Raw genomic sequence first — 23,263 nt, 5'->3', positions numbered from 1 at the left:
TGGTCACTTCCTGTTTCAACTGTTACCTTCAGGTAGATGGATGGTACCGATCAATAAACACAAGGACAAATAGACTCAAACACAGTTTTTATCCAATAACAATAACAACCATCAATGCTGCACAAAAATAAAATGCACTTTTATGATATGACTGAGTGTTTTATTAGGCAGTGACTGAGTGTGTGTTACCTATGTTGCTAAATGTTGTTATATGTTATTTTTTTTCATTTATAATGCACTGATAGGAGAGCACTTTTAATTTTGTTATTCTTGTGACAATGACAATAAAGACATATTCTATTCTATTCTATTCTATCACTGATTTTGACTCTAACTAAATTTGCTCATCATGTTTTGTGTTTAAATGTTTCCTGAAGCCTGAAAAAGTACCAAACACATGTTAACATCCTGTCAGTGATCTATGATGATATATCATATGTTTCACCAACATGTTCGTACTGATGAACCTCAGTGAAGGCCGTTGTCATATTATTTACTGACCCTAACCTCTGCAACATGTGCTGATATCTATGTTGAAGACAGTGCTCTGGATGTTGTGTAACATCTGATTAGTGTCACGTTTTCTGTCGCAGTTTAGTTTCTTGGGTTTGTTTATTGTATTTTGTTAATTTCTTGGTTTTCCATAGTCATGGTTTAGTTTTTAGTTTTTCAGTCTTCTGTTTCCTGTTATTTTGTTAAGTTCTTGATTTCCTGTGCTGTTACGTCTGTGTTTTCATTTTGATTAGGTCATTGGTTTCACCTTGTGTTATTTCTTGATTTGTGTCACCTGTGTCTCGTCACCCCTCTTCCTCCTGTGTGTGTATATAGCCCTGCCTTCCCCTTTGTTCCTTGTCATGTCATACTGTTTGTTTGCCAGGTTTCATGTCATAGTTTTTAATTTCTTGTTCTCATTTTTTCATAGTTTTTTTTTTTTGATATCCTGCATCATCAGCAGCGCCCTTGGTTTGGTTAGCTTTGTCTTTTTGTTAATTAAAACCCTTTTTTATCACCTACTCCTGCTCTGAGTCCTGCATTTGGGTCCAAAACTCCCATCCCCGCTACCCCTTCATGACAATTAGAAGTAGTACCAAATATAAAATTCCTTAAAGAGTTCATCAGAGGCTCCAAGAGAGATGTGACTGATCATCAGTGTTGGGGAAGTTACTTTTAAAAAGTAGTGTTTGCTCGTTACTCGTTACTTCTTGAAAAAGTAACCTGTTACTTTACTTAGTTACCCCCTGCAGAAAGTAACTTTTTACGTTACTCGTTACTTTTACGTTACTTTTATGTTGCTTGACTTTGGGCATAACCCAATATCAGAACTGGGCCCTCATTAAATTATGGAATAATTAAAATAAATAAATGAATCAAAATAGGCCTATTTGTGGAAAAAAAAGTACAATATTTGAGTTACATAAAAGCTTTTTATTTGTTTTCTTCCTAATTGTCCTTGAAATAGCGGTCAAGAACCCCCCCCCCCAACACGAAAATGGTTTGGCCACTGATCATAATTTGATGTTGCCGTTTGATTTGAAGTTCAGTAGCTCAAAATGTCCGGTCAGCATAAGTCCGGTGCTCAGAAAAGGAAAGAAAAGAGAAGAAGAGAATAAAATAGAGGCCTTAAAGACTTTCTTAACAAATATTTAAAAAAGTTGGTGACGGTGAAGCTGGGACTAGTAAAGTGAACGTAGGTTAGAAACAGCGCAGCCAACGTTTACCAGCCTTGTAACGTAAGCTAACAGGCTAGCTCTAATGCTAACGTCCATTAGCTTGTATAAAAGCCCGACACAACACGTTATCTTTGACAGAAACAGTTGAGTTTGGTAGCTCCGTCAGAGAGGAGAGAGATCCAGGTGCAGTCAGGTGACAGAGAGAGTGATGCGGGAGGGGCCCGCTGTCCCGGGACAGAGTCAGGCTACCGTTGAGAGAGAAGAGCGCGATAGAGAGAGTCACAGTGATGCGTACGTGGGGGGGGGGGCCCGCTGTCCCGGGACAGAGTCAGGCTACCGGTGAGAGAGAAGAGCGATAGAGCGAGTCACAGTGATGCAGGGGGGGGGGGGGGGGGGGGGCAGCGCTGTCAAATCTGTCCCTGGGAAAAGTAACGTTGCCCCGATTTGAAAAAGGAACTACGTTACCTTACCAAATTTTCAGTAGTAGCGCGTTACCCTACTTTTTACCCGAAAACGTAGTTACGTTACACACAACACTGCTGATCATGGTCATGAACTGATGGATGATGATCCTCTTCAACCCAACAGTCAGTAGATGGATGGAGCTCTAGATGGAATCAACATCCTGGACGTTTGTTCCTCTCTGACGATCAAAGATGGAGTTAGATACTGAAAACTGAAAGTTTAAATCTTTTACTCCATAATTCTAGAGATTAAGAGATTATTTACAGAGTGTCTGTCAGTATGATCAGTGTTACAGTAAAATTTATACTAGAACTGGAAAAATCTAAATAAGTTATGATACAAGATGCTTCTCAGCTTGAGATTCAAACCGGTCTGTACCGTCCTCAGGTGAAGGAGCTGATAGATCACTGTCCCGCCTGATAGAAGACAGAGGTAAATTAACTGAATCTAATCTAATCTAATCTAATCTAATCTAAACTAATGGTAGCATCATCTTCCTCCTTATAAACACTGTTACATAGAAGCTACAGCTCAGCAGAGAAGAAGTCACAGAGGAAGGAAGTCAACCAATCAGAGGCCAGAGTGACATCATTTCCTCTCCAGCTGACGTAGCCTCGACACAATGATCAGTTCTTGGACGTAGCCTGACGTAGGGACAGTCTTCTACTGTCCTACTGCTGGATGACTGTTAGCTGGAGGACACATAGACAATAAAATGCTTCATTAATTGTTCTCATGATCCCACAGGAAACAGCTTCATCTTCTCTAAACTACAGGAGGATCAAGTTCTGCTCAATCTGAAATAAATACCAAACACAACAAGAGAGGTTTAGAGAAACTGAACGACTGCCTCAACATCAGAGAATCAGAGTGCATCATGGGATATGTCCTCTCTGCACTGCTCTTCATTCAGGCCACCTGAGGACTGAATATGTTGTTTAATTAGTTCAGTAGCAGCTTCTCATAATAATAATGTTATAAAATAGTTCAGAGCATAGAAAAGGTTTATGTTCCTGGTGCAGCAGCGCCACCTGGTGATGACCTGAGGGAACTGAACCTACACACATGACTGTCTTTATCTTTATAGTTCAGATTCAGATTCACAAAACTTTATGTGTTCCTGGAGCAGATTAAAACACACATGAGCAGCATGATGCACGAGCAACAAAAAACAAAAAATAGAACAAGACACAGTTTATATAAAAATAATAAATATGTCTTAACTGTCCCAGCTGTCCCAGCTGTCCATGGAGGACGTGAACATGACTGGAAGAGTAAAGAGTAAATGTAAACAGGGATTACAGGGTTCTACTGTTCTACTGGTATCTGGATAATAAATATAATAATAATATAATAATAATGATGTTATGGTGATGGCTGCTCCATCCCATAATGATCAGACTGTTGTTACCTGGACATGATCAGGTGGTAACCAGAGACCATCATCTCTCTGATCAGAACCTGAACCTTTAGAACCCCGGGTCACTGGTGTACCTAATGAAGTGGCCAGTCGGTGTCAGGTCTGATCTGGGTCAGGGTCTCAGCTGGTGTCATGGAGCCGCACGAGCTCATCAGCAGGAGGCGCTGTGCTGCTTTTAGTCAGTAGAAGAAGAAGAAGAAACCGGAAGTAGGAAGCAGGAAGTAGTTTCCAGACTTTCCGCGGGCTCGTGTCAGTTTGAAGGTGGACTGACCGGGTCCAGGTATCGATGGACTCCCTGCAGGACTTCCTGGACCGGTTCCAGACCAGCAGTCAGGCGGTTGGTATGATGATGATGATGATGATGATGATGATGAAGGTGAAGGTGTAGACGGGACTAGACCTCCTGCCTGGTTGTGTTTATGCTGCAGGAGACCGAGTGGTTACAGAACATCTTCACCTTCATCACGAACCACCTGAGCGCGCTCACCTGTGGCCCCGCCCCTCCCGGTGGCTCCGCCCCTCCCGCTGCCTCTGGCTCGGGGACAGGTGAGTGAGTGTGACTCGGACTCTTCTTCATCACTTTGTGTTTCTCAGTCACCAGGTGAAAGAGCTTGTTTCCATGGTAACGGTCAGTCTCCGTCTCCTCGTCCTCCTGGTGTTGGAGACCTACAGGCTGGTCCTGGTCCTGGTTCTGGTCCTGGTCCTGGTCCTGGTCCTGGTCCTGGTCCTGGTTCAGTCATGTGTTTATATTTTATTATTTATCATGAGAACTTCAGACACGTTGATTTGATGAAGACAAGATGGATGATACATGGATGTGTCTGATTTATGTCTACATGGCCAGCAGTGATTGGTCGTCTGCTTTAGACGTAATGAGGGGGCGGGGCTTATGACCTATACTGCAGCCAGCCACCAGGGGGAGCTAAGCCTCATCATGGCGTCCTCTGGTTCTGCAGACTGTGTAACACATTCATGTATTCATCACTCAGAGAACCTAGGCTGTTTTAGTTGATAACCACCGTCATGAGACGTCCCAGTGAGACAACAAAGAGTGAGACAGGAGGACAGAGGACATGCTGTTACTGTTGTTGTGTTCCAGGTGTGTGCTGTGACCACACTGTGTGTCGTCTCAGTGTGTGTGTGGTGCAGAGGATCCAGGAGCACATGTGTGTGTCTCACAGTTTACCTGTCAGCTACAGGTACGCTCACACCTGCTGACATCATCACATCATGTGACATGGACAGGTGGACGTGCCGTCTTCATACGTGTCCTCTCTGTCTGCAGGCTGCTGTCCGTCTCTGAGCTCATCTCCCAGCAGCACCTGGCCTGTGTCAGTAACCTGTCCTGGAGCACCAATCAGCAGCGAGCATGGGAGAAGGAGGCGGAGCTCTCTCTGCCCGGGAGTAGGGCTCTGCCTCGGGTCAACCTGCTGCTGATTGGCTGTTTGAGAGAGGGGCGGGGCGGAGAGCTGAGGCTGACGGACGGCAGCGGCAGCATCAGGTGTGAGGTGAGTCAGAGGAGCGTCCATCACCTGTCCATCACCTTTCAGTCATCTGTCCATCACCTGTCCATCACCTGTCATTATCTGTCACCTGTCCATCACCTGTCCATCATCTATCACCTGTCCATCATCTATCACCTGTCCATCACCTGTCCATTATCTATCACCTGTCCATCACCTTTCAGTCACCTGTCCATTGTCGTTGTCTTGACCTTAATCCATCTCGAATAGCTACAGGTTACCTGAACACCTGTCTGTCTCACCTGTCTGTCTCACCTGTCTGTTTCTTCAGTGCCTGTCTCCATCTCCTCTGTGGCTCAGTCGTCCCGTCTTCCTCCCTCACTGGAACTACATCCCCCACAATGCCTCGGGGCAGGACGAGACCGGAGGCTGCGTGGAGCTGATTGGTCCTCCTGTTCTGCTGTGTCCCGGTCCTGAGCAGGGATTGGCTGCTGGTGCTGAAGGGGCGGGGCTAGACAGAGCAGTGGGGGTCAGAGAGGCTGCTCGGTTACTGGGCAACAGGTGAGTCATGTGACCCCTGACCTCGGGACCGTTCGTGTGAGCTCTGACTGACCTACCTGTCTGTTTCAGGGTCAGAGGTCAACGGGTGTCTGTGTTTGGTCAGGTGTCTTCAGTCTGTCCTCTACTGGTCGTCATGGAAACAACCTTCTTCTGCTTCACCCTGACGGACCAATCAGACGGCCTCCCTGTCCTCGTTAAGGTAGGATGATGATGATGATGAAGATAAGAATAAGAATAATAAGAAGAAAACCTTTAATAGTCCCACACTGGGGAAATTGCAGTTTGCAACAGCATACAGAGATGACAGAGATAGAACAGATGATAGACATATTGCACATATTAGCAGTGCTCGTTGTGGAGCCTAACAGCAGCAGGAAGGAAAGACCTTCTGTATCTTCACACATGGAGGGTGAAGTAGTCTGCCACTGAAGCTGCTCCTCAGTCCTGTCAGGTCACTATGGAGGGGGGCAGGACCCATCGTCCAGCATGGAGGACAGTTCAGCCAGAACTCTCCCATCACCCACCTCCCCCACCGAGTCCAAGGGGCAGCCCAGGACAGAGCTGGACTTCCTGATGATCTTATCCAGCTTCTTTCTTTCCCTCTGCGATGCCACTGCTCCAGACCACTCCACACAGGATGGCCGACGCCACCACAGAGCCTGCAGAGTGCGGCCAGTTCGAACGTTTTATATGGCAGCGATCTCACGTTGCCCATGGTTACGGAGAAAACAGCGCTGAGAAGTGAAGCGTCTCTTCTCTTCTCGATGTAGTTTTCCTGTCGGGAGCCACGACGGGTCCCACGAAGCATCTCCGGAGGGATCCCATGTCCGTCCCGAGGGAAAACCACAGCGCCACGCAGAGCGATCAGCCGCTCCCTCCTGTAACCAATGCGCACGCTGGCCGCTTCTCGCATAGTTACACCGCCGGCTTCCTGCATAGTAACGGTCTGGATGTTGTTAAAAGTATTGCTACGGCGAGACTCCCAATAAAAAACAAAACTAAAAAAGTGCAATTCTGTCTGAAAAAAGTATATACAAAAGTAATGTCCACAAAAAGGGAATTAAATTCAGAAAAAAGAGAGATAGAGTAAGAGCTGTTGCAAGCAGCTGCCAGCTTCAACCGGCGCCGCAAAAAAATAAATAAATGAGGAGGATGGTGATGAAGGTGATGAAGATAGTGAGGAGGAGGAGGAGGATGATGATGATGATGGTGATGGTGATGATGAAGAGCGTGTCTCTGCAGGACTCCAGCAGGCTGTGGTGGTCTCAGTGTGTGTGTGTTGGACAGAGTGTGTGTGTGACGGCGCTGCGTGTGTGTGTCCTACGAGGCTGGAGAGGAAACAACATCCTGTGTGTGACAGAGTACTCTGAAATACACACCAACTACACACTGACACACACACCTGCTGAGCCACCGTCAGACACGCCCCCGCTGGTGACATCATGTGCTGAGGACTGTGAGGGGGCGGAGCCCAGGGGAGACATCCTCCAATCAGGAGCGAGGATGAAACGATCCAGAGTCATCAGTTACCAGGTGAGATGACCCTGAGCTCTGATTGGCAGTCAGCTGGAGCGTTCACCTGTGTACTAAGCCCCTCCCCTTTGTCTGATAGGGCACAGTGACTGAGGTGGTGAGTGAGGGGGCGGGGCTTTACGTGATTGACAGGAAGGTGGGTCTGTGTTTGGCCTATCAGCCGCCTGGGAGGAGGAAGCTGAGACCAGGAGACAGAGTGGAGGTGAGTCTGTGACTGGACCAGGTTCTGACTGGATCAGGTTCTCACTGGACCAGGTTCTATCAGGTTCTGACTGGGTCAGGTCCTGACTGGATCAGGTTCTGACTGGATCTGGTTCTTACTGGATCTGGTTCTATCATGTTCTGACTGGACCAGGTTCTGACTGGATCAGGTTCTGACTGGATCTGGTTCTGACTGGGCCAGGTTCTATCAGGCTCTGACTGGATCTGGTTCTGTTTGGATCAGGTTCTATCAGGTTCTGACTGGGTCAGGTTCTGACTGGATCTGGTTCTGATTGGATCAGGTTCTGACTGAATCAGGTTCTGACTGGATCAGGTTCTATCAGGTTCTGACTGGATCTGGTTCTGACTGGATCAGGTTCTGACTGGATCTGGTTCTATCAGGTTCCGACTAAATCAGATTCTATCAGGTTCTGACTCGTTCAGGTTCTGATTTGATCAGATTCTGATTTGATCAGGTTCTGTTTGAATCATGTTATGATTTGATCAGGTTCTGATTGAATCAGGTTCTGATTGGATCAGGTTCTATCAGGTTCTGACTGGATCAGGTTCTGATTGGATCAGGTTCTATCAGGTTCTGACTGGACCAGGTTCTGATTTTATCAGGTTCTATCAGGTACTGACTGGATCAGGTTCTATCAGGTACTGACTGGATCAGGTTCTATCAGGTACTGACTGGACCAGGTTCTGATTTTATCAGGTTCTATCAGGTACTGACTGGATCAGGTTCTATCAGGTACTGACTGGATCAGGTTCTATCAGGTTCTGACTGGATCAGCTACTGTTTGGATCAGGTTCTGACTGGACCAGGTTCTGACTGGACCAGGTTCTGACTGGATCAGGTTCTGACTGGATCAGGTTCTGATGAACTTTCCTCCCTCCAGCTTCATCACGTCCACTTCCTGTACCTGCCCTCTCCTGACTTCCCTCCCAGCATGCTTTGCGCCTGCCTGAGGTCCAGTCTGAGGGTCACAGCCTTCAGCAGGGTGGGGGGGTCTCCCCCCTCCCCCCGGTGTCCAGGTGATGGGGTGTTGCCACGGTTACTGCTGCAGAGAAACACAGGTGTGTCTGAATACCTGTGGGCGTGTCACCTGAGCTCACAGCTCACTCACAGGTGAGTCTGTGTCCCTCCCCCTCTCTGTGATGTCACCATGTTGGACACCACCTGTCTGTGATTGGCTGAGGCCTCAGGTGTGTCTCTGACCTGACTCGTGTCCACTTGTCTGTCTCAGTCTGGTCCCTGCTCTGCTGAAGCAGCAGTGTGTGTGTGTGTTGTCCTGGAGACTGATGGAGACTCTGTGGAGACGCCCAGGACAGAGAGACATCTACTCAGAGATGCTGGAGGAGCCTCACACCTGTCCTCTGACTCAGGTAGACCTCTACACCTGTCCTCTGACTCAGGTAGACCTCTACACCTGTCCTCTGACTCAGGTAGACCTCACATCTGTCCTCTGACTCAGGTAGACCTCCACACCTGTCCTCTGACTCAGGTAGACATCCACACCTGTCCTCTGACTCAGGTAGACCTCTACACCTGTCCTCTGACTCAGGTAGACCTCACATCTGTCCTCTGACTCAGCTAGACCTCACACCTGTCCTCTGACTCAGGTAAACCTCACACCTGTCCTCTGACTCAGGTAGACCTCACATCTGTCCTCTGACTCAGGTAGACCTCTACACCTGTCCTCTGACTCAGGTAGACCTCTACACCTGTCCTCTGACTCAGGTAGACCTCACATCTGTCCTCTGACTCAGGTAGACCTCACACCTGTCCTCTGACTCAGGTAGACCTCACACCTGTCCTCTGACTCAGCTAGACCTCTACACCTGTCCTCTGACTCGGGTAGACATCCACACCTGTCCTCTGACTCAGGTAGACCTCTACATCTGTCCTCTGAGTCGGGTAGACCTCTACATCTGTCCTCTGAGTCGGGTAGACCTCTACATCTGTCCTCTGAGTCGGGTAGACCTCTACATCTGTCCTCTGAGTCGGGTAGACCTCTACATCTGTCCTCTGACTCAGGTAGACCTCCACACCTGTCCTCTGACTCAGGTAGACCTCCACATCTCCACATCTGTCCTCTGACTCAGGTAGACCTCACATCTGTCCTCTGACTCGGGTAGACCTCTACATCTGTCCTCTGAGTCGGGTAGACCTCTACATCTGTCCTCTGACTCAGGTAGACCTCTACACCTGTCCTCTGACTCAGGTAGACCTCTACACCTGTCCTCTGACAGCTGCTGGTTGACTTGGAGACATGATCCAGATGTTGGAACCAGATGGAAAGACTCTCACATGTTAAGATCTGATTTATTCTAGAGACAAAGACTCAGATTAGACCTGAACCCTGAAGCTTCATCCTCAGAGGAACCAGGTCTCTGATGAGGGAGGAAGGACAGTAAGGGTCTGGACACAGTCCCTCACAGCCTCTAGTCATATTAGTTTTCTTCAGATTAGTTTCTAGTTTAGTTTGGTTCTCAGCTCCAAGACCAGAACCTTTTAAAAGTCTCTCATTACTAATGAACAGACATCACTGATTCATGTGATCATTTCTACTAGTGGTTGAATGAATGTGTCTCTGTGTCCCTCCAGTGTCTCAGTGTCTCTCCAGTGTCTCAGTGTCTCTCCAGTGTCTCAGTGCCTCAGTGTCCCTCCAGTGTCTCATTGTCTCTGTGTCCCTCCAGTGTCTCATTGTCTCAGTGTCCCTCCAGTGTCTCAGTGTCGCAGCGTCTCAGTGTCACTCCAGTGTCTCTGTGTCCCTCCAGTGTCTTTGTGTCCCTCCAGTGTCTCAGTGTCTCAGCGTCTCAGTGTCACTCCAGTGTCTCTGTGTCCCTCCAGTACTCCGTGGACCCTGCAGTTCTTCAGTACATCAACATATCAGACCTCCATCAGTGTCTCCAGTCAGACTGCTGGTCCTCTCTGTCCCTGACGTCTCTGCTGCCCCCTGGTGGATCCAGTCTGACCGGGTCCCAGATCAACTCGGCCCTGTCCTGGTCCTGCAGGACGTTGTCCTCTGACCCGCGGACTGGAGACAGTCTCAGGTAGAGCCTGACCTGATGCAGAAGGTTTTAGATAAATCTGTCAGAGTGAGACGTCTGTCCTGTGACGTCTGTCCTGTGACGTCTGTCCTGTGACGTCTCTTCTGGTTCTAATCTAACTGGCTGATGAGTTCATGGTTCTTCTTCTGTGGTGCCTGCACACGTTAACCGCTAACGCTAGCAGCAGCTGTTGGTTTTAAACTGTTTAGAGGACAAATGTTGGGTTAGCCTAGCCACCGGCTAACATGTCCTCCCCCTCAGACGACGTCCCCTGCTAACATGTCCTCCCCCTCAGACGGCGTCCCCTGCTAACGTGTCCTCCCCTCAGACGGCGTCCCCTGCTAACGTGTCCTCCCCTCAGACGGCGTCCCCTGCTAACATGTCCCCTGCTAACATGTCCTCCCCCTCAGACGGCGTCCCCTGCTAACATGTCCTCCCCCTCAGACGGCGTCCCCTGCTAACATGTCCTCCCCCTCAGACAGCGTCCCCTGTTAACGTGTCCTCCCCTCAGACGGCGTCCCCTGCTAACATGTCCTCCCCCTCAGACGGCGTCCCCTGATAACGTGTCCTCCCCCTCAGACGGCGTCCCCTGCTAACGTGTCCTCCCCCTCAGACGGCGTCCCCTGCTAACGTGTCCTCCCCCTCAGTGTCCCCTGCTAACGTGTCCTCCCCCTCAGACAGCGTCCCCTGCTAACGTGTCCTCCCCCTCAGACGGCGTCCCCTGCTAACATGTCCTCCCCTCAGACGGCGTCCCCTGCTAACGTGTCCTCCCCCTCAGACGGCGTCCCCTGCTAACGTGTCCTCCCCCTCAGACGGCGTCCCCTGCTAACGTGTCCTCCCCCTCAGACGGCGTCCCCTGCTAACATGTCCTCCCCTCAGACGGCGTCCCCTGCTAACATGTCCTCCCCCTCAGACGGCGTCCCCTGCTAACGTGTCCTCCCCTCAGACGGCGTCCCCTGCTAACATGTCCCCTGCTAACGTGTCCTCCCCCTCAGACGGCGTCCCCTGCTAACGTGTCCTCCCCCTCAGACGGCGTCCCCTGCTAACGTGTCCTCCCCCTCAGTGTCCCCTGCTAACGTGTCCTCCCCCTCAGACGGCGTCCCCTGCTAACATGTCCTCCCCCTCAGACGGCGTCCCCTGCTAACATGTCCTCCCCTCGGACGGCGTCCCCTGCTAACATGTCCTCCCCCTCAGACGGCGTCCCCTGCTAACGTGTCCTCCCCCTCAGACGGCGTCCCCTGCTAACATGTCCTCCCCTCAGACGGCGTCCCCTGCTAACATGTCCTCCCCTCAGACGGCGTCCCCTGCTAACGTGTCCTCCCCCTCAGACGGCGACCACTGCTAACGTGTCCTCCCCTCAGACAGCGTCCCCTGCTAACGTGTCCTCCCTCTCAGACAGCGTCCCCTGCTAACGTGTCCTCCCCTCAGACAGCGTCCCCTGCTAACGTGTCCTCTCCTCAGACGGCGTCCCCTGCTAACGTGTCCTCCCCCTCAGACGGCGTCCCCTGCTGCTGGTCGGTCTCCTGGAGCTTCCGTCCCAGACGTCCGAGTTCAAACACTGTCTTCAGCTCAGAGACGCCACTGGAGCTGTGGCCTGCGTCGTCACGGAAACCAGCCAGGACCACGGAGGTCAGAGGTCGTTCTTCAACACCACCTGGATAGGTAGCTCACACACACGCACACACACACACACACACACCGTATAAATACATGAACACACAGAGACGACAGGTTAACCAGGTGTGTGTGTGTGTGTGTGTGTGTGTGTGTGTGTGTGTGTGTGTGCGTGTGTGTGTGTTGCAGGTTGTCTGGTGTGTGTCTTCCAGTTCACCATGGTAACCGAGAGATTCCTCCAATCAGACTTCCCCTCCTACCAACACCTGGACCAGGACAAGTTCATCACACACAAACACTGCAGGTGAACACACACACACACACACTACAGGTAAACACACACAAACACTGCAGGTAAACACACACCCACCCACACCCACCCACACCCACCCACACCCACCCACACCCACCCACACCTACCCACACACACACACACACACACACTACAGGTAAACTCATTTTGTGTGTGTGTCAGAGTTTACCTGCAGTTTTCTCTCGACCACCTCCACATCCTGAGTCCGTCCGTTGCCATGGTAACACACCTGAGGGAGAAGCAGGAAGAAGAAGAGACTGCAGCGAGGAAGAGAAGAAGAAGAGAAGATGACTCTGTCTCCTCTGTTACCGTGACGACAGGCTCTGTGGGGGATGAACCCAGGCCCTGCGTCTCCATGGTGATCAGGGTGGAGCAGAAGGAGGGCGTGGCCTGGAGGAATACAGGGGCGGGTACAAATGCAGAGGAGGCGGGGCTAAGGCTGTGTTTCTCCATCAGAGCTTCTGTGATTGGTCCAGTGGTCAGCTGGGGGCGGGACCCAAAGAACGGACCAATGACAGACAGAGAGACGGCAACAGAGAGGGAGGACAAGGTGAGAGACACACACCTGGACACATCCCATGATGCACCTCAGTGTGTTACCTGTGTGTAACCTGTGTGTGTGTCCAGGTGGTGTTGGTGTTCTCAGGTGTGTCCACTCGATGGTTCCCTGTCCTCCAGCCTGGATGTTTCTACAGACTCATAGCTACTAACACCCAGGTAAAGACACATAGACAGGTAGAGACACTGACGGGTAGAGACACAGACGGGTAGAGAGGCAGACAGGTAGAGACACAGACAGGTAGAGACACAGGTAAAGATACAGACAGGCAGAGACACTGGCAGAGACAAAGACAGGTAGAGACACTGACAGGTAGAGACAGACAGGTAGAGACACAGATAGGTAAAGACACAGACAGGTAGAGACACAGGTAGAGACACAGACAGGTGGACACAGACAGGTAGAGACACAAACAGGTAGAGACACAGACAGGTAAAGATACAGACAGGTAGAGACAGAGACAGGTAGAGACAGAGACAGGTGGACACAGACAGGTAGAGACACAGACAGGTTGAGACACAGACAGGTTGAGACACAGACGGGTAGAGACAGACAGGTAGAGAGACAGACGGGTAGAGAGACAGACAGGTAGAGAGACAGGTAGAGACAGAGACAGGTTGAGACACAGACAGGTTGAGACACAGACAGGTAGAGAGACAGACAGGTAGAGAGACAGACAGGTAGAGAGACAGACAGGTAGACATAGACAGGTAGAGACACGAACAGGTAGAGACACAGACAGGTAAAGATACAGACAGGTAGAGACACAGACAGGTAGAGACAGAGACAGGTAGAGACACAGGTAGAGACACAGACAGGTGGACACAGACAGGTAGAGACACAGACAGGTAGAGACACAGACAGGTGGAGACACAGACGGGTGGAGACACAGACGGGTAGAGACAGACAGGTAGAGAGACAGACAGGTAGAGAGACAGACAGGTAGAGACACAGACAGGTAGAGACAGACAGGTAGAGACACAGACAGGTTGAGACACAGACGGGTAGAGACAGACAGGTAGAGACACAGACAGGTAGAGAGACAGACAGGTAGAGACAGACAGGTAGAGATAGACAGGTATTTTTCTCAGATGTGTTGACAGAACGTTTTAAATTTGATCATGTTTGTCATGAAACGATCAGCTGATCAGAATCCTGGCAGCTGATTGGTCGGTGTGTCTGTCCATCAGGATCCCAGTGTTTTGATTGGCTCTGGAGTTTCTGGGAGACGAGGGGTGGAGCTCCACACTGACTCCGCCCTCCATGTCAGATCTGATTGGAAGTTCCACACTCTGCCACGCCCACTGCTGCTGCACACCTGCAGACAGGTAACACACACAACTGTCTTTCAGTGTTTGTGAGGACCAGGACCTCATGTGTCTCTGTGTCTCCTCAGGATGTCCTACCACCAGTCCTGTCTGTCTCTGAGGTGTTGGACTGCAGGTAAGCTCTGTCTTTATGACTCAGAGTCGCCCCCTGTGGCCGTGAGAGGAACTGCAGCTGCTTTAATAACAGAGTGATTTCAGTTTAGAGCTGGTGTGTCTTCAGGGAGACGTGTCTGACCGGATCAGTCTGAGGGACATGTCCACCGAGTCAGGACACGCTCACACAGGTAGAGACACACACATACACACAGGTAGAGACACACACATACACACAGGTAGAGACACACACATACACACAGGTAGAGACACACACACACAGGTAGAGACACAAACACAGGTAGAGACACACACATACACACAGGTAGAGACACACACATACAGGTAGAGACACACACATACACACAGGTACAGACACACACATACACACAGGTACAGACACACACATACAGGTAGAGACACACACAAACAGGTATAAACTAATTTCTCAACTCTTTTGTGTGCGTGTGTGTGTGTGTTTGGGGGGGGGGGGGGGGGTTTCAGGTGTGCGTCTCACACTGTGCGACCAAACTGGGAGGAATCTCCAGGTGTACCTAGACTTAAGCCACACCCCCTATCCACCTGGCCTGTTGCCTGGTAACACCTTGCTGCTGTCTTCTTTCCAGAGGAGGGTGTCCAGGTAACACCTTTATTTCTCAGAGCAGCTCTACACACATTCACACACTGTACAGTTTACCTGTGTGTGTGTCTCAGGACAGGAAGTGTGTACTGCTCTCACCTACCTGTCAGCTCCATGACGGTCACATCACTGGGAGACACCAGGTACCTGGAAACTCTTCACTACATTTAGTTCTCTCTGTTTGTTGTTGTTGACATGTTTCATTAGTTGTTTAAATAAAGTTATATTTAATGTAGAGGACAGGTGTTTAATAACATGGAGGACAGGTGTTTAATAATGTAGAGGACGGTTGTTTAAATAAAGTTATATTTAATGTAGAGGACAGGTGTTTAATAATGTAGAGGACGGTTGTTTAAATAAAGTTATATTTAATGTAGAGGACAGGTGTTTAATAATGTAGAGGACAGGTGTTTAATAATGTAGAGGACAGGTGTTTAATAATGTAGAGGACAGGTGTTTATATAAAGTTGTATTTAATGTAGAGGACAGGTGTTTAATAATGTAGAGGACAGGTGTTTAAATAAAGTTAAATTTAATGTAGAGGACAGGTGTTTAATAATGTAGAGGACGGTTTTTTTAAATAAAGTTAAATTTAATGTAGAGGACAGGTGTTTAATAATGTTGAGGACAGGTGTTTAATAATGTAGAGGACGGTTTTTTAAATAAAGTTAAATTTAATGTAGAGGACAGGTGTTTAATAATGTAGAGGACGGTTTTTTAAATAAAGTTAAATTTAATGTAGAGGACAGGTGTTTAATAATGTAGAGGACGGTTGTTTAAATAAAGTTATATTTAATGTAGAGGACAGGTGTTTAATAATGTAGAGGACAGGTGTTTAATAATGTAGAGGACAGGTGTTTAAATAAAGTTATATTTAATGTAGAGGACAGGTGTTTAATAATGTAGAGGACGGTTGTTTAAATAAAGTTATATTTAATGTAGAGGACAGGTGTTTAATAATGTAGAGGACAGGTGTTTAAATAAAGTTGTATTTAATGTAGAGGACAGGTGTTTAAATAAAGTTGTATTTAATGTAGAGGACAGGTGTTTAAAGTTATATTTAATGTAGAGGACAGGTGTTTAATAATGTAGAGGACAAGTGTTTAAATAAAGTTGTATTTAATGTAGAGGACAGGTGTTTAAAGTTATATTTAATGTAGAGGACAGGTGTTTAAATCAAGTTGTATTTAACGTAGAGGACAGGTGTTTAATAATGTAGAGGACAGGTGTTTAATAATGTAGAAGACAGGTGTTTAAATAAAGTTTTACATATGTTTAACTTGTTGCTCATGTTTCCAACAGCTGTGCGAAGCCTCCTCCTGCTCCCATGATGCATCTGGGTCAGTGGGCTCTTAACAGGGAGCACAGGTGCATTGTGGGTCAGGTCAAAGGTCATGTGGTGTGTTTCCTGTTCCTGCAGCTGCAGTGGAGCTGTTCACTGTGTGGCAGCCTGTACACACAGGTACTGTATATAATACACACTGTACACACTGTACACACAGATACTGTATATAATACACACTGTACACACTGTACACACTGTACACACAGGTACTGTATATAATACACACTGTACACACTGTACACACAGATACTGTATATAATACACACTGTACACACTGTACACACTGTACACACAGGTACTGTATATAATACACACTGTACACACTGTACACACAGGTACTGGATATAATACACACTGTACACACTGTACACACAGGTACTGTATATAATACATACTGTACATACTGTACACACAGGTACTGTATATAATACACACTGTACACACAGGTACTGTATATAATACACACTGTACACACTGTACACACAGGTACTGTATATAATACACACGGTACACACTGTACACACAGGTACTGTATATAATACACACTGTACACACAGGTACTGCATATAATACACACAGGTACTGCATATAATACACACTGTACACACAGGTACTGCATATAATACACACTGTACACACAGGTACTGTATATAATACACACTGTACACACAGGTACTGTATATACTACACACTGTACACACACTGTACACACAGGTACTGCATATAATACACACTGTACACACAGGTACTGTATATAATACACACAGGTACTGTATATAATACACCCTGTACACACAGGTACTGTATATAATACACACAGGTACTGCATATAATACACACTGTACACACAGGTACTGCATATAATACACACTGTACACACAGGTACTGTATATAATACACACAGGTACTGCATATAATACACACTGTACACACAGGTACTGTATATAATACACACTGTACACACTGTACACACAGGTACTGTATATAATACACACTGTACACACTGTACACACAGGTCCTGTATATAATACACACTGTACACACAGGTACTGTATATAATACACACAGGTACTGCATATAATACACCCTGTACACACAGGTACTGTATATAATACACACTGTACACACAGGTACTGTATATAATACACACGGTACACACTGTACACACAGGTACTGTATATAATACACACGGTACACACAGGTACTGCATATAATACACACAGGTACTGCATATAATACACACTGTACACACAGGTACTGCATATAATACACACTGTACACACAGGTACTGTATATAATACACACTGTACACACAGGTACTGTATATACTACACACTGTACACACACTGTACACACAGGTACTGTATATAATACACACAGGTACTGTATATAATACACCCTGTACACACAGGTACTGTATATAATACACACAGGTACTGCATATAATACACACTGTACACACAGGTACTGCATATAATACACACTGTACACACAGGTACTGTATATAATACACACAGGTACTGTATATAATACACACAGGTACTGCATATAATACACACTGTACACACAGGTACTGTATATAATACACACTGTACACACTGTACACACAGGTACTGTATGTAATACACACTGTACACACTGTACACACAGGTCCTGTATATAATACACACTGTACACACAGGTACTGTATATAATACACACAGGTACTGCATATAATACACCCTGTACACACAGGTACTGCATATAATCCACCCTGTACACACAGGTACTGCATATAATACACACAGGTACTGCATATAATACACCCTGTACACACAGGTACTGCATATAATACACACAGGTACTGTATATAATACACACTGTACACACAGGTACTGCATATAATACACACAGGTACTGTATATAATACACACAGGTACTGCATATAATACACACAGGTACTGCATATAATACACACTGTACACACAGGTACTGCATATAATACACACAGGTACTGCATATAATACACACAGGTACTGCATATAATACACACTGTACACACAGGTACTGCATATAATACACACAGGTACTGCATATAATCCACACTGGTACTGTATATAATACACCCTGTACACGCAGGTACTGCATATAATACACCTTGTACACACAGGTACTGCATATAATACACACTGTACACACAGGTACTGCATATAATACACACTGTACACACACTGTACACACAGGTACTGTATATAATACACACTGTACACACTGTACACACAGGTACTGTATATAATACACACTGTACACACAGGTACTGTATATAATACACACAGGTACTGCATATAATACACCCTGTACACACAGGTACTGCATATAATACACACAGGTACTGTATATAATACACACTGTACACACAGGTACTGCATATAATACACACAGGTACTGCATATAATACACACTGTACACACAGGTACTGCATATAATACACACAGGTACTGCATATAATACACACTGTACACACAGGTACTGCATATAATACACACAGGTACTGCATATAATACACACAGGTACTGCATATAATACACACTGTACACACAGGTACTGCATATAATACACACAGGTACTGCATATAATACACACAGGTACTGCAAATAATACACACTGTACACACAGGTACTGCATATAATACACACAGGTACTGCATATAATACACACAGGTACTGCATATAATCCACACTGGTACTGTATATAATACACCCTGTACACGCAGGTACTGCATATAATACACCCTGTACACGCAGGTACTGCATATAATACACACTGTACACACAGGTACTGCATATAATACACACTGTACACACAGGTACTGTATATAATACACACTGTACACACTGTACACACAGGTACTGTATATAATACACACTGTACACACTGTACACACGGGTACTGTATATAATACACACTGTACACACAGGTACGGTATATAATACACACAGGTACTGTATATAATACACACTGTACACACAGGTACTGTATATAATACACACTGTACACACAGGTACTGCATATAATACACACAGGTACTGTATATAATACACACTGTACACACTGTACACACAGGTACTGTATATAATACACACTACACACAGGTACTATATATAATACACACAGGTACTGTATATAATACACACTGTACACACAGGTACTGTATATAATACACACTGTACACACAGGTACTGTATATAATACACACTGTACACACAGGTACTGCATATAATCCACCAGATGAACGGAGCTGTGGTTTTATTCTTGGATCAGGTGGAGAAGGTGAACCAGGTTGTGGAGACAGGTATCACCGTCAATGATCTGTTTGTGTCGGTGCAACCGTTGACGCTGTCCACAACAAAGGACATTCTGTCCAATGTCCCCCCTTTATCACTGATGAGTTCCTAAGCAGAGAGTTATCTAGACATGGAAAAGTTGTGTCTCCTCTTAAAAAGATCCTCTCTGGCTGTAAGTCTCCATTGTTGAAGCATGTGGTGTCTCAGCATGTGGTGTCTCAGCATGTGGTGTCTCACAGGAGACAGCTCTACATGATCCTGAACAACCAGGATGAGGAGCTGTGGGGTCAGGGTGGGACGGTGCTGGTCAGCAGGACGGCCTGGACGGTGCTGCTGGTGAGGACAGTGTACAGGTTGAGGGAGAGGAGGGACTCACAGGAGGAAGATGTTGGTGTAAGTGGTGAAGATGACCTTGAGGAAAGTGAGATCAGTAGTGAAAACACTGTGAATGGTGGAAATGGTTTGAGTGTGACACAGGTGGGAGAGACAGGTGAGCTATGTGAAACACAGGTAGGTGCAGGTGAAGTGAGCAGAGCATGGTGTGAGCAGGTTGAAGAGGCTGAGATGGTGGAAGCAGAATCAGAATACAAATGTACTCCACGTAAACCAAGGACTGAAACTAAAAACACGTGTGCTGAAGCAAAATCAAGTGGAGTGAGAGCAGACAGACACAGAGAAGAAGCAGGAGCAGACAGACAGCAGTGCTGCTGAGGAAGACTGAGTCTGACAGCAGTCATCTGTCCCTTCTTGGGGGGGGGGTCACCACACAGCAATCAGTGGAGGAGTGGGTCTCCTGTTCTCCAGGAACTTCACTCCAGCTTCTCTGGAGGTCCAGCATGTCCTAGAGGGGAGGTGTCTTTTAGCTAAGGCTCTTTTTGACCATTTTATTAATATCTATGCTCCAACCAACGGTGCAGAGAGGAGGAGGTTACTGAAGCAAGTTAGTGACAAACTGAGTGACTGTGGCTCGGAGGATGTTTTATTCTTGGAGGGGATTTGAACTGAAACCATGCAGAGCCTCATCCAGCCTCCCAGCATGCTCTGAGGCAGCTGCTTCACTCTCATGGCCTGGTGGATGACTCCAGGCAGTACACATGGTCCCATTCTAGAGAAGACAGGGTCTCCTTAGCCAGACTTGACCGTTTTTATTGTTTGAAGCAACATTTTAATATTTTTAAAATGTGTAGAATCATGCCAGTTGGGTTTACAGATCATTCCCTGCTTTTATGTCATGTTTATATCAGAAACATTTTACCTAAGAGTGCATACTGGCATTTTAACTCAGTTTAACTTTTAATAAGAGGTTTAAAGATGTTCTTAGTTACTTCTGGAGTGGCTTCAGACAGAGAAAATGTGGATTTACATGTCTGAGACAGTGGTGGGACCATGGGAAGATAGAAATGAAGCTCTTGTGTCAGCAGCACACACTCAATGTCACAAGAGACATCACCAGATCTGTAAAAGACCTGGAGACTGATATAGTGGAGCTAGAAACAATGAGTGAGTCCACAGGAAGTCAAGGACATATTGAAATCCTCAAACCTGCTGGAGACAAAAGCACATGGTGGACTGGTGAGATCCAGAGTACAGAACATCTCAGAGATGGATGCACCGTCCAGCTTCTTCTTTGGTCTGGAGAAGAAACGAGGACAGAAGAATCCAGTGATCCACTCTCTCCTGTCAGACACAGGGCAGGAACTGACAGAACCTGGACAGATCAGAAGGAGAGCTGTTGGTTTTTATTCCTCTTTGTACTCCAGTCAATATGAAGAGGATGAGCCACTGTGTCAAGAGTTCTGCAACGAGCTGCCTCAGGTCTCACAGCTGGAGAGGCCTTTACAGCTGCAGGAACTTCACGGCGCTCTGCAGAGCATGCAGGGGTGGAGGGCTCCCGGCATCGATGGCCTGACTGTGGAGTTTTATAAAGCCTTCTGGGACATTTAATCAGCTGATCTTTTAGATGTTTTTAATGAAAGCATGGCCTCAGGTTCATTGCTACTGTCCTGCCACAGAGCCATAATCCCTCTCCTGCCTAAGAAAGGAAACCTGCAGGACATTAAGAACTGGAGCCCTGTGTCTCTGCTTTGTATGGATTACAAGATCTTGTCCAAAGTCCTGGCCAACAGGCTGAGAGCGGCTGTCCATCAAGTCGTCCATCAGGACCAGGTGTACTGTGTGCCCGGCAGGTCCATGGTAGATAATATCTACCTAATTCCAGATGTTTTGGAGGTCTCCAGCTCATTGGGTGTAGACTCTGGACTGATTTCTCTGGATCAGGAAAAGGCTTTTGACCGCGTTGAACACTGCTTCCTCTGGAAAACTATGGAGAAGTTTGGGTTCAGCGCTGGTTTCATTGCTAAGATCAGGGTGTTGTACAGTGGTGTTGAGAGTGTGCTGAAGTTCAATGGTAGCCTGTGTGCTCCTTTCAGAGTGTCTAGAGGCATCCGACAGGGCTGTGCACTGTCTGGTATGCTCTATGCACTCTCTCTAGAACCCCTGCTGCACAGGATACGCACACAAGTACTGAAGGCCTGACTGGACCTGGTTTTAGAGAGAACATGGTTTTATCTGCTTATGCTGATGATGTCATTGTTTCTATAAAAAGCCAGCGTGAAATAGACATTTTAGCTAATATTACAAAAGATTTTAATCTTTTATCATCAGCGACTGTGAACTGGAAAAAAAGTGAAGCTCTTGAGGTCGGTGAGTGGCGTGACGGTCTCCCAGTTCTCCCCCAGAACCTGGTTTAGAAGAGAGACGATTTGAAATACCTTGGTGTCTTTTTAGGAAACGAAATAATAGTCCAGAAGAACTAGGAGAGCATCACAGATAAAATAGAAGGTAGACTGGCTAAATGGAAATGGATGCTTCCTCAGATGTCTTACAAAGGTAGAGTAGCCCCTCAGCTCTGGCATGGCCTGACATGTATGGACCCCCCTCAGGTTTACTGGGGGGACGGGGCCTCGTCCACCTGGCCAGTAGAAGGAGGGGGGACAGGGCCTCGTCCACCTGGCCAGTAGAAGGAGGGGGGACAGAGACTCGTCCACCTGGCCAGTAGAAGGAGGGGGGACGGGTCCTCGTCCCCCTGGCCAATAGAAGGAGGGGGGACAGGGCCTCGTCCCCCTGGTCAGTAGAAGGAGGGGGGACAGAGACTCGTCCACCTGGCCAGTAGAAGGAGGGGGGACAGGGACTCGTCCACCTGGCCAGTAGAAGGAGGGGGGACAGGGCCAGGGCCTCGTCCACCTGGCCAGTAGAAGGAGGAGGGGACGGGGCCTCGTCCACCTGGCCAGTAGAAGGAGGGGGGGATGGGGCCTCGTCCACCTGGCCAGTAGAAGGAGGGGGACAGGGCCAGGGCCTCGTCCACCTGGCCAGTAGAAGGAGGGGGGGACGGGGCCTCGTCCACCTGGCCAGTAGAAGGAGGGGGGACGGGGCCTCGTCCACCTGGCCAGTAGAAGGAGGGGGGGACGGGGCCTCGTCCACCTGGCCAGTAGAAGGAGGGGGGACGGGGCCTCGTCCACCTGGCCAGTAGAAGGAGGGGGGACGGGGCCTCGTCCACCTGGCCAGTAGAACAGCCACGTTCAGGTTCCAGTTCATCCAGAGGTTCCTGACAGGTCCGTCAGACCTGGTGTGGAGAGAAGTGGCTAGTTGTATTCTCAGACGTGTGAATAACCTGGGACT

At 47.6% G+C, this 23,263-nt stretch overlaps 1 protein-coding gene across 2 annotated transcripts in view; it reads left to right on the top strand.

Annotated features, from left to right (window-relative positions):
* The first annotated feature begins 3,562 nt into the window (after positions 1 to 3,562).
* ctc1 (CTS telomere maintenance complex component 1) overlaps positions 3,563 to 23,263 on the top strand; it is a 27,231-nt gene continuing 7,530 nt past the window's right edge. The window contains exons 1-21 of one of the 2 annotated variants that reach the window (XM_084541322.1): positions 3,563 to 3,892; positions 3,984 to 4,101; positions 4,655 to 4,754; positions 4,841 to 5,063; positions 5,350 to 5,579; positions 5,649 to 5,778; positions 6,822 to 7,112; positions 7,192 to 7,314; positions 8,216 to 8,445; positions 8,564 to 8,702; positions 10,171 to 10,373; positions 11,866 to 12,032; positions 12,174 to 12,288; positions 12,460 to 12,847; positions 12,925 to 13,014; positions 14,047 to 14,184; positions 14,253 to 14,299; positions 14,383 to 14,468; positions 14,782 to 14,917; positions 14,992 to 15,060; positions 16,220 to 16,379. In XM_084541322.1, the coding sequence (XP_084397448.1) occupies positions 3,842 to 3,892; positions 3,984 to 4,101; positions 4,655 to 4,754; positions 4,841 to 5,063; positions 5,350 to 5,579; positions 5,649 to 5,778; positions 6,822 to 7,112; positions 7,192 to 7,314; positions 8,216 to 8,445; positions 8,564 to 8,702; positions 10,171 to 10,373; positions 11,866 to 12,032; positions 12,174 to 12,288; positions 12,460 to 12,847; positions 12,925 to 13,014; positions 14,047 to 14,184; positions 14,253 to 14,299; positions 14,383 to 14,468; positions 14,782 to 14,917; positions 14,992 to 15,060; positions 16,220 to 16,379 (3,234 nt within the window). In that variant the 5' untranslated portion in view covers positions 3,563 to 3,841. The remainder of the gene's footprint in view (positions 3,893 to 3,983; positions 4,102 to 4,654; positions 4,755 to 4,840; positions 5,064 to 5,349; positions 5,580 to 5,648; positions 5,779 to 6,821; positions 7,113 to 7,191; positions 7,315 to 8,215; positions 8,446 to 8,563; positions 8,703 to 10,170; positions 10,374 to 11,865; positions 12,033 to 12,173; positions 12,289 to 12,459; positions 12,848 to 12,924; positions 13,015 to 14,046; positions 14,185 to 14,252; positions 14,300 to 14,382; positions 14,469 to 14,781; positions 14,918 to 14,991; positions 15,061 to 16,219; positions 16,380 to 23,263) is intronic. The other variant, XM_084541323.1, reaches the window with a different exon arrangement.

This window comes from Chelon labrosus (genome assembly GCF_963514085.1).
Source record: "Chelon labrosus genome assembly, chromosome: 1".
In the NCBI taxonomy this organism is placed as follows: domain Eukaryota; kingdom Metazoa; phylum Chordata; class Actinopteri; order Mugiliformes; family Mugilidae; genus Chelon; species Chelon labrosus.
This window is presented reverse-complemented; position numbering and strand designations above follow the sequence as displayed.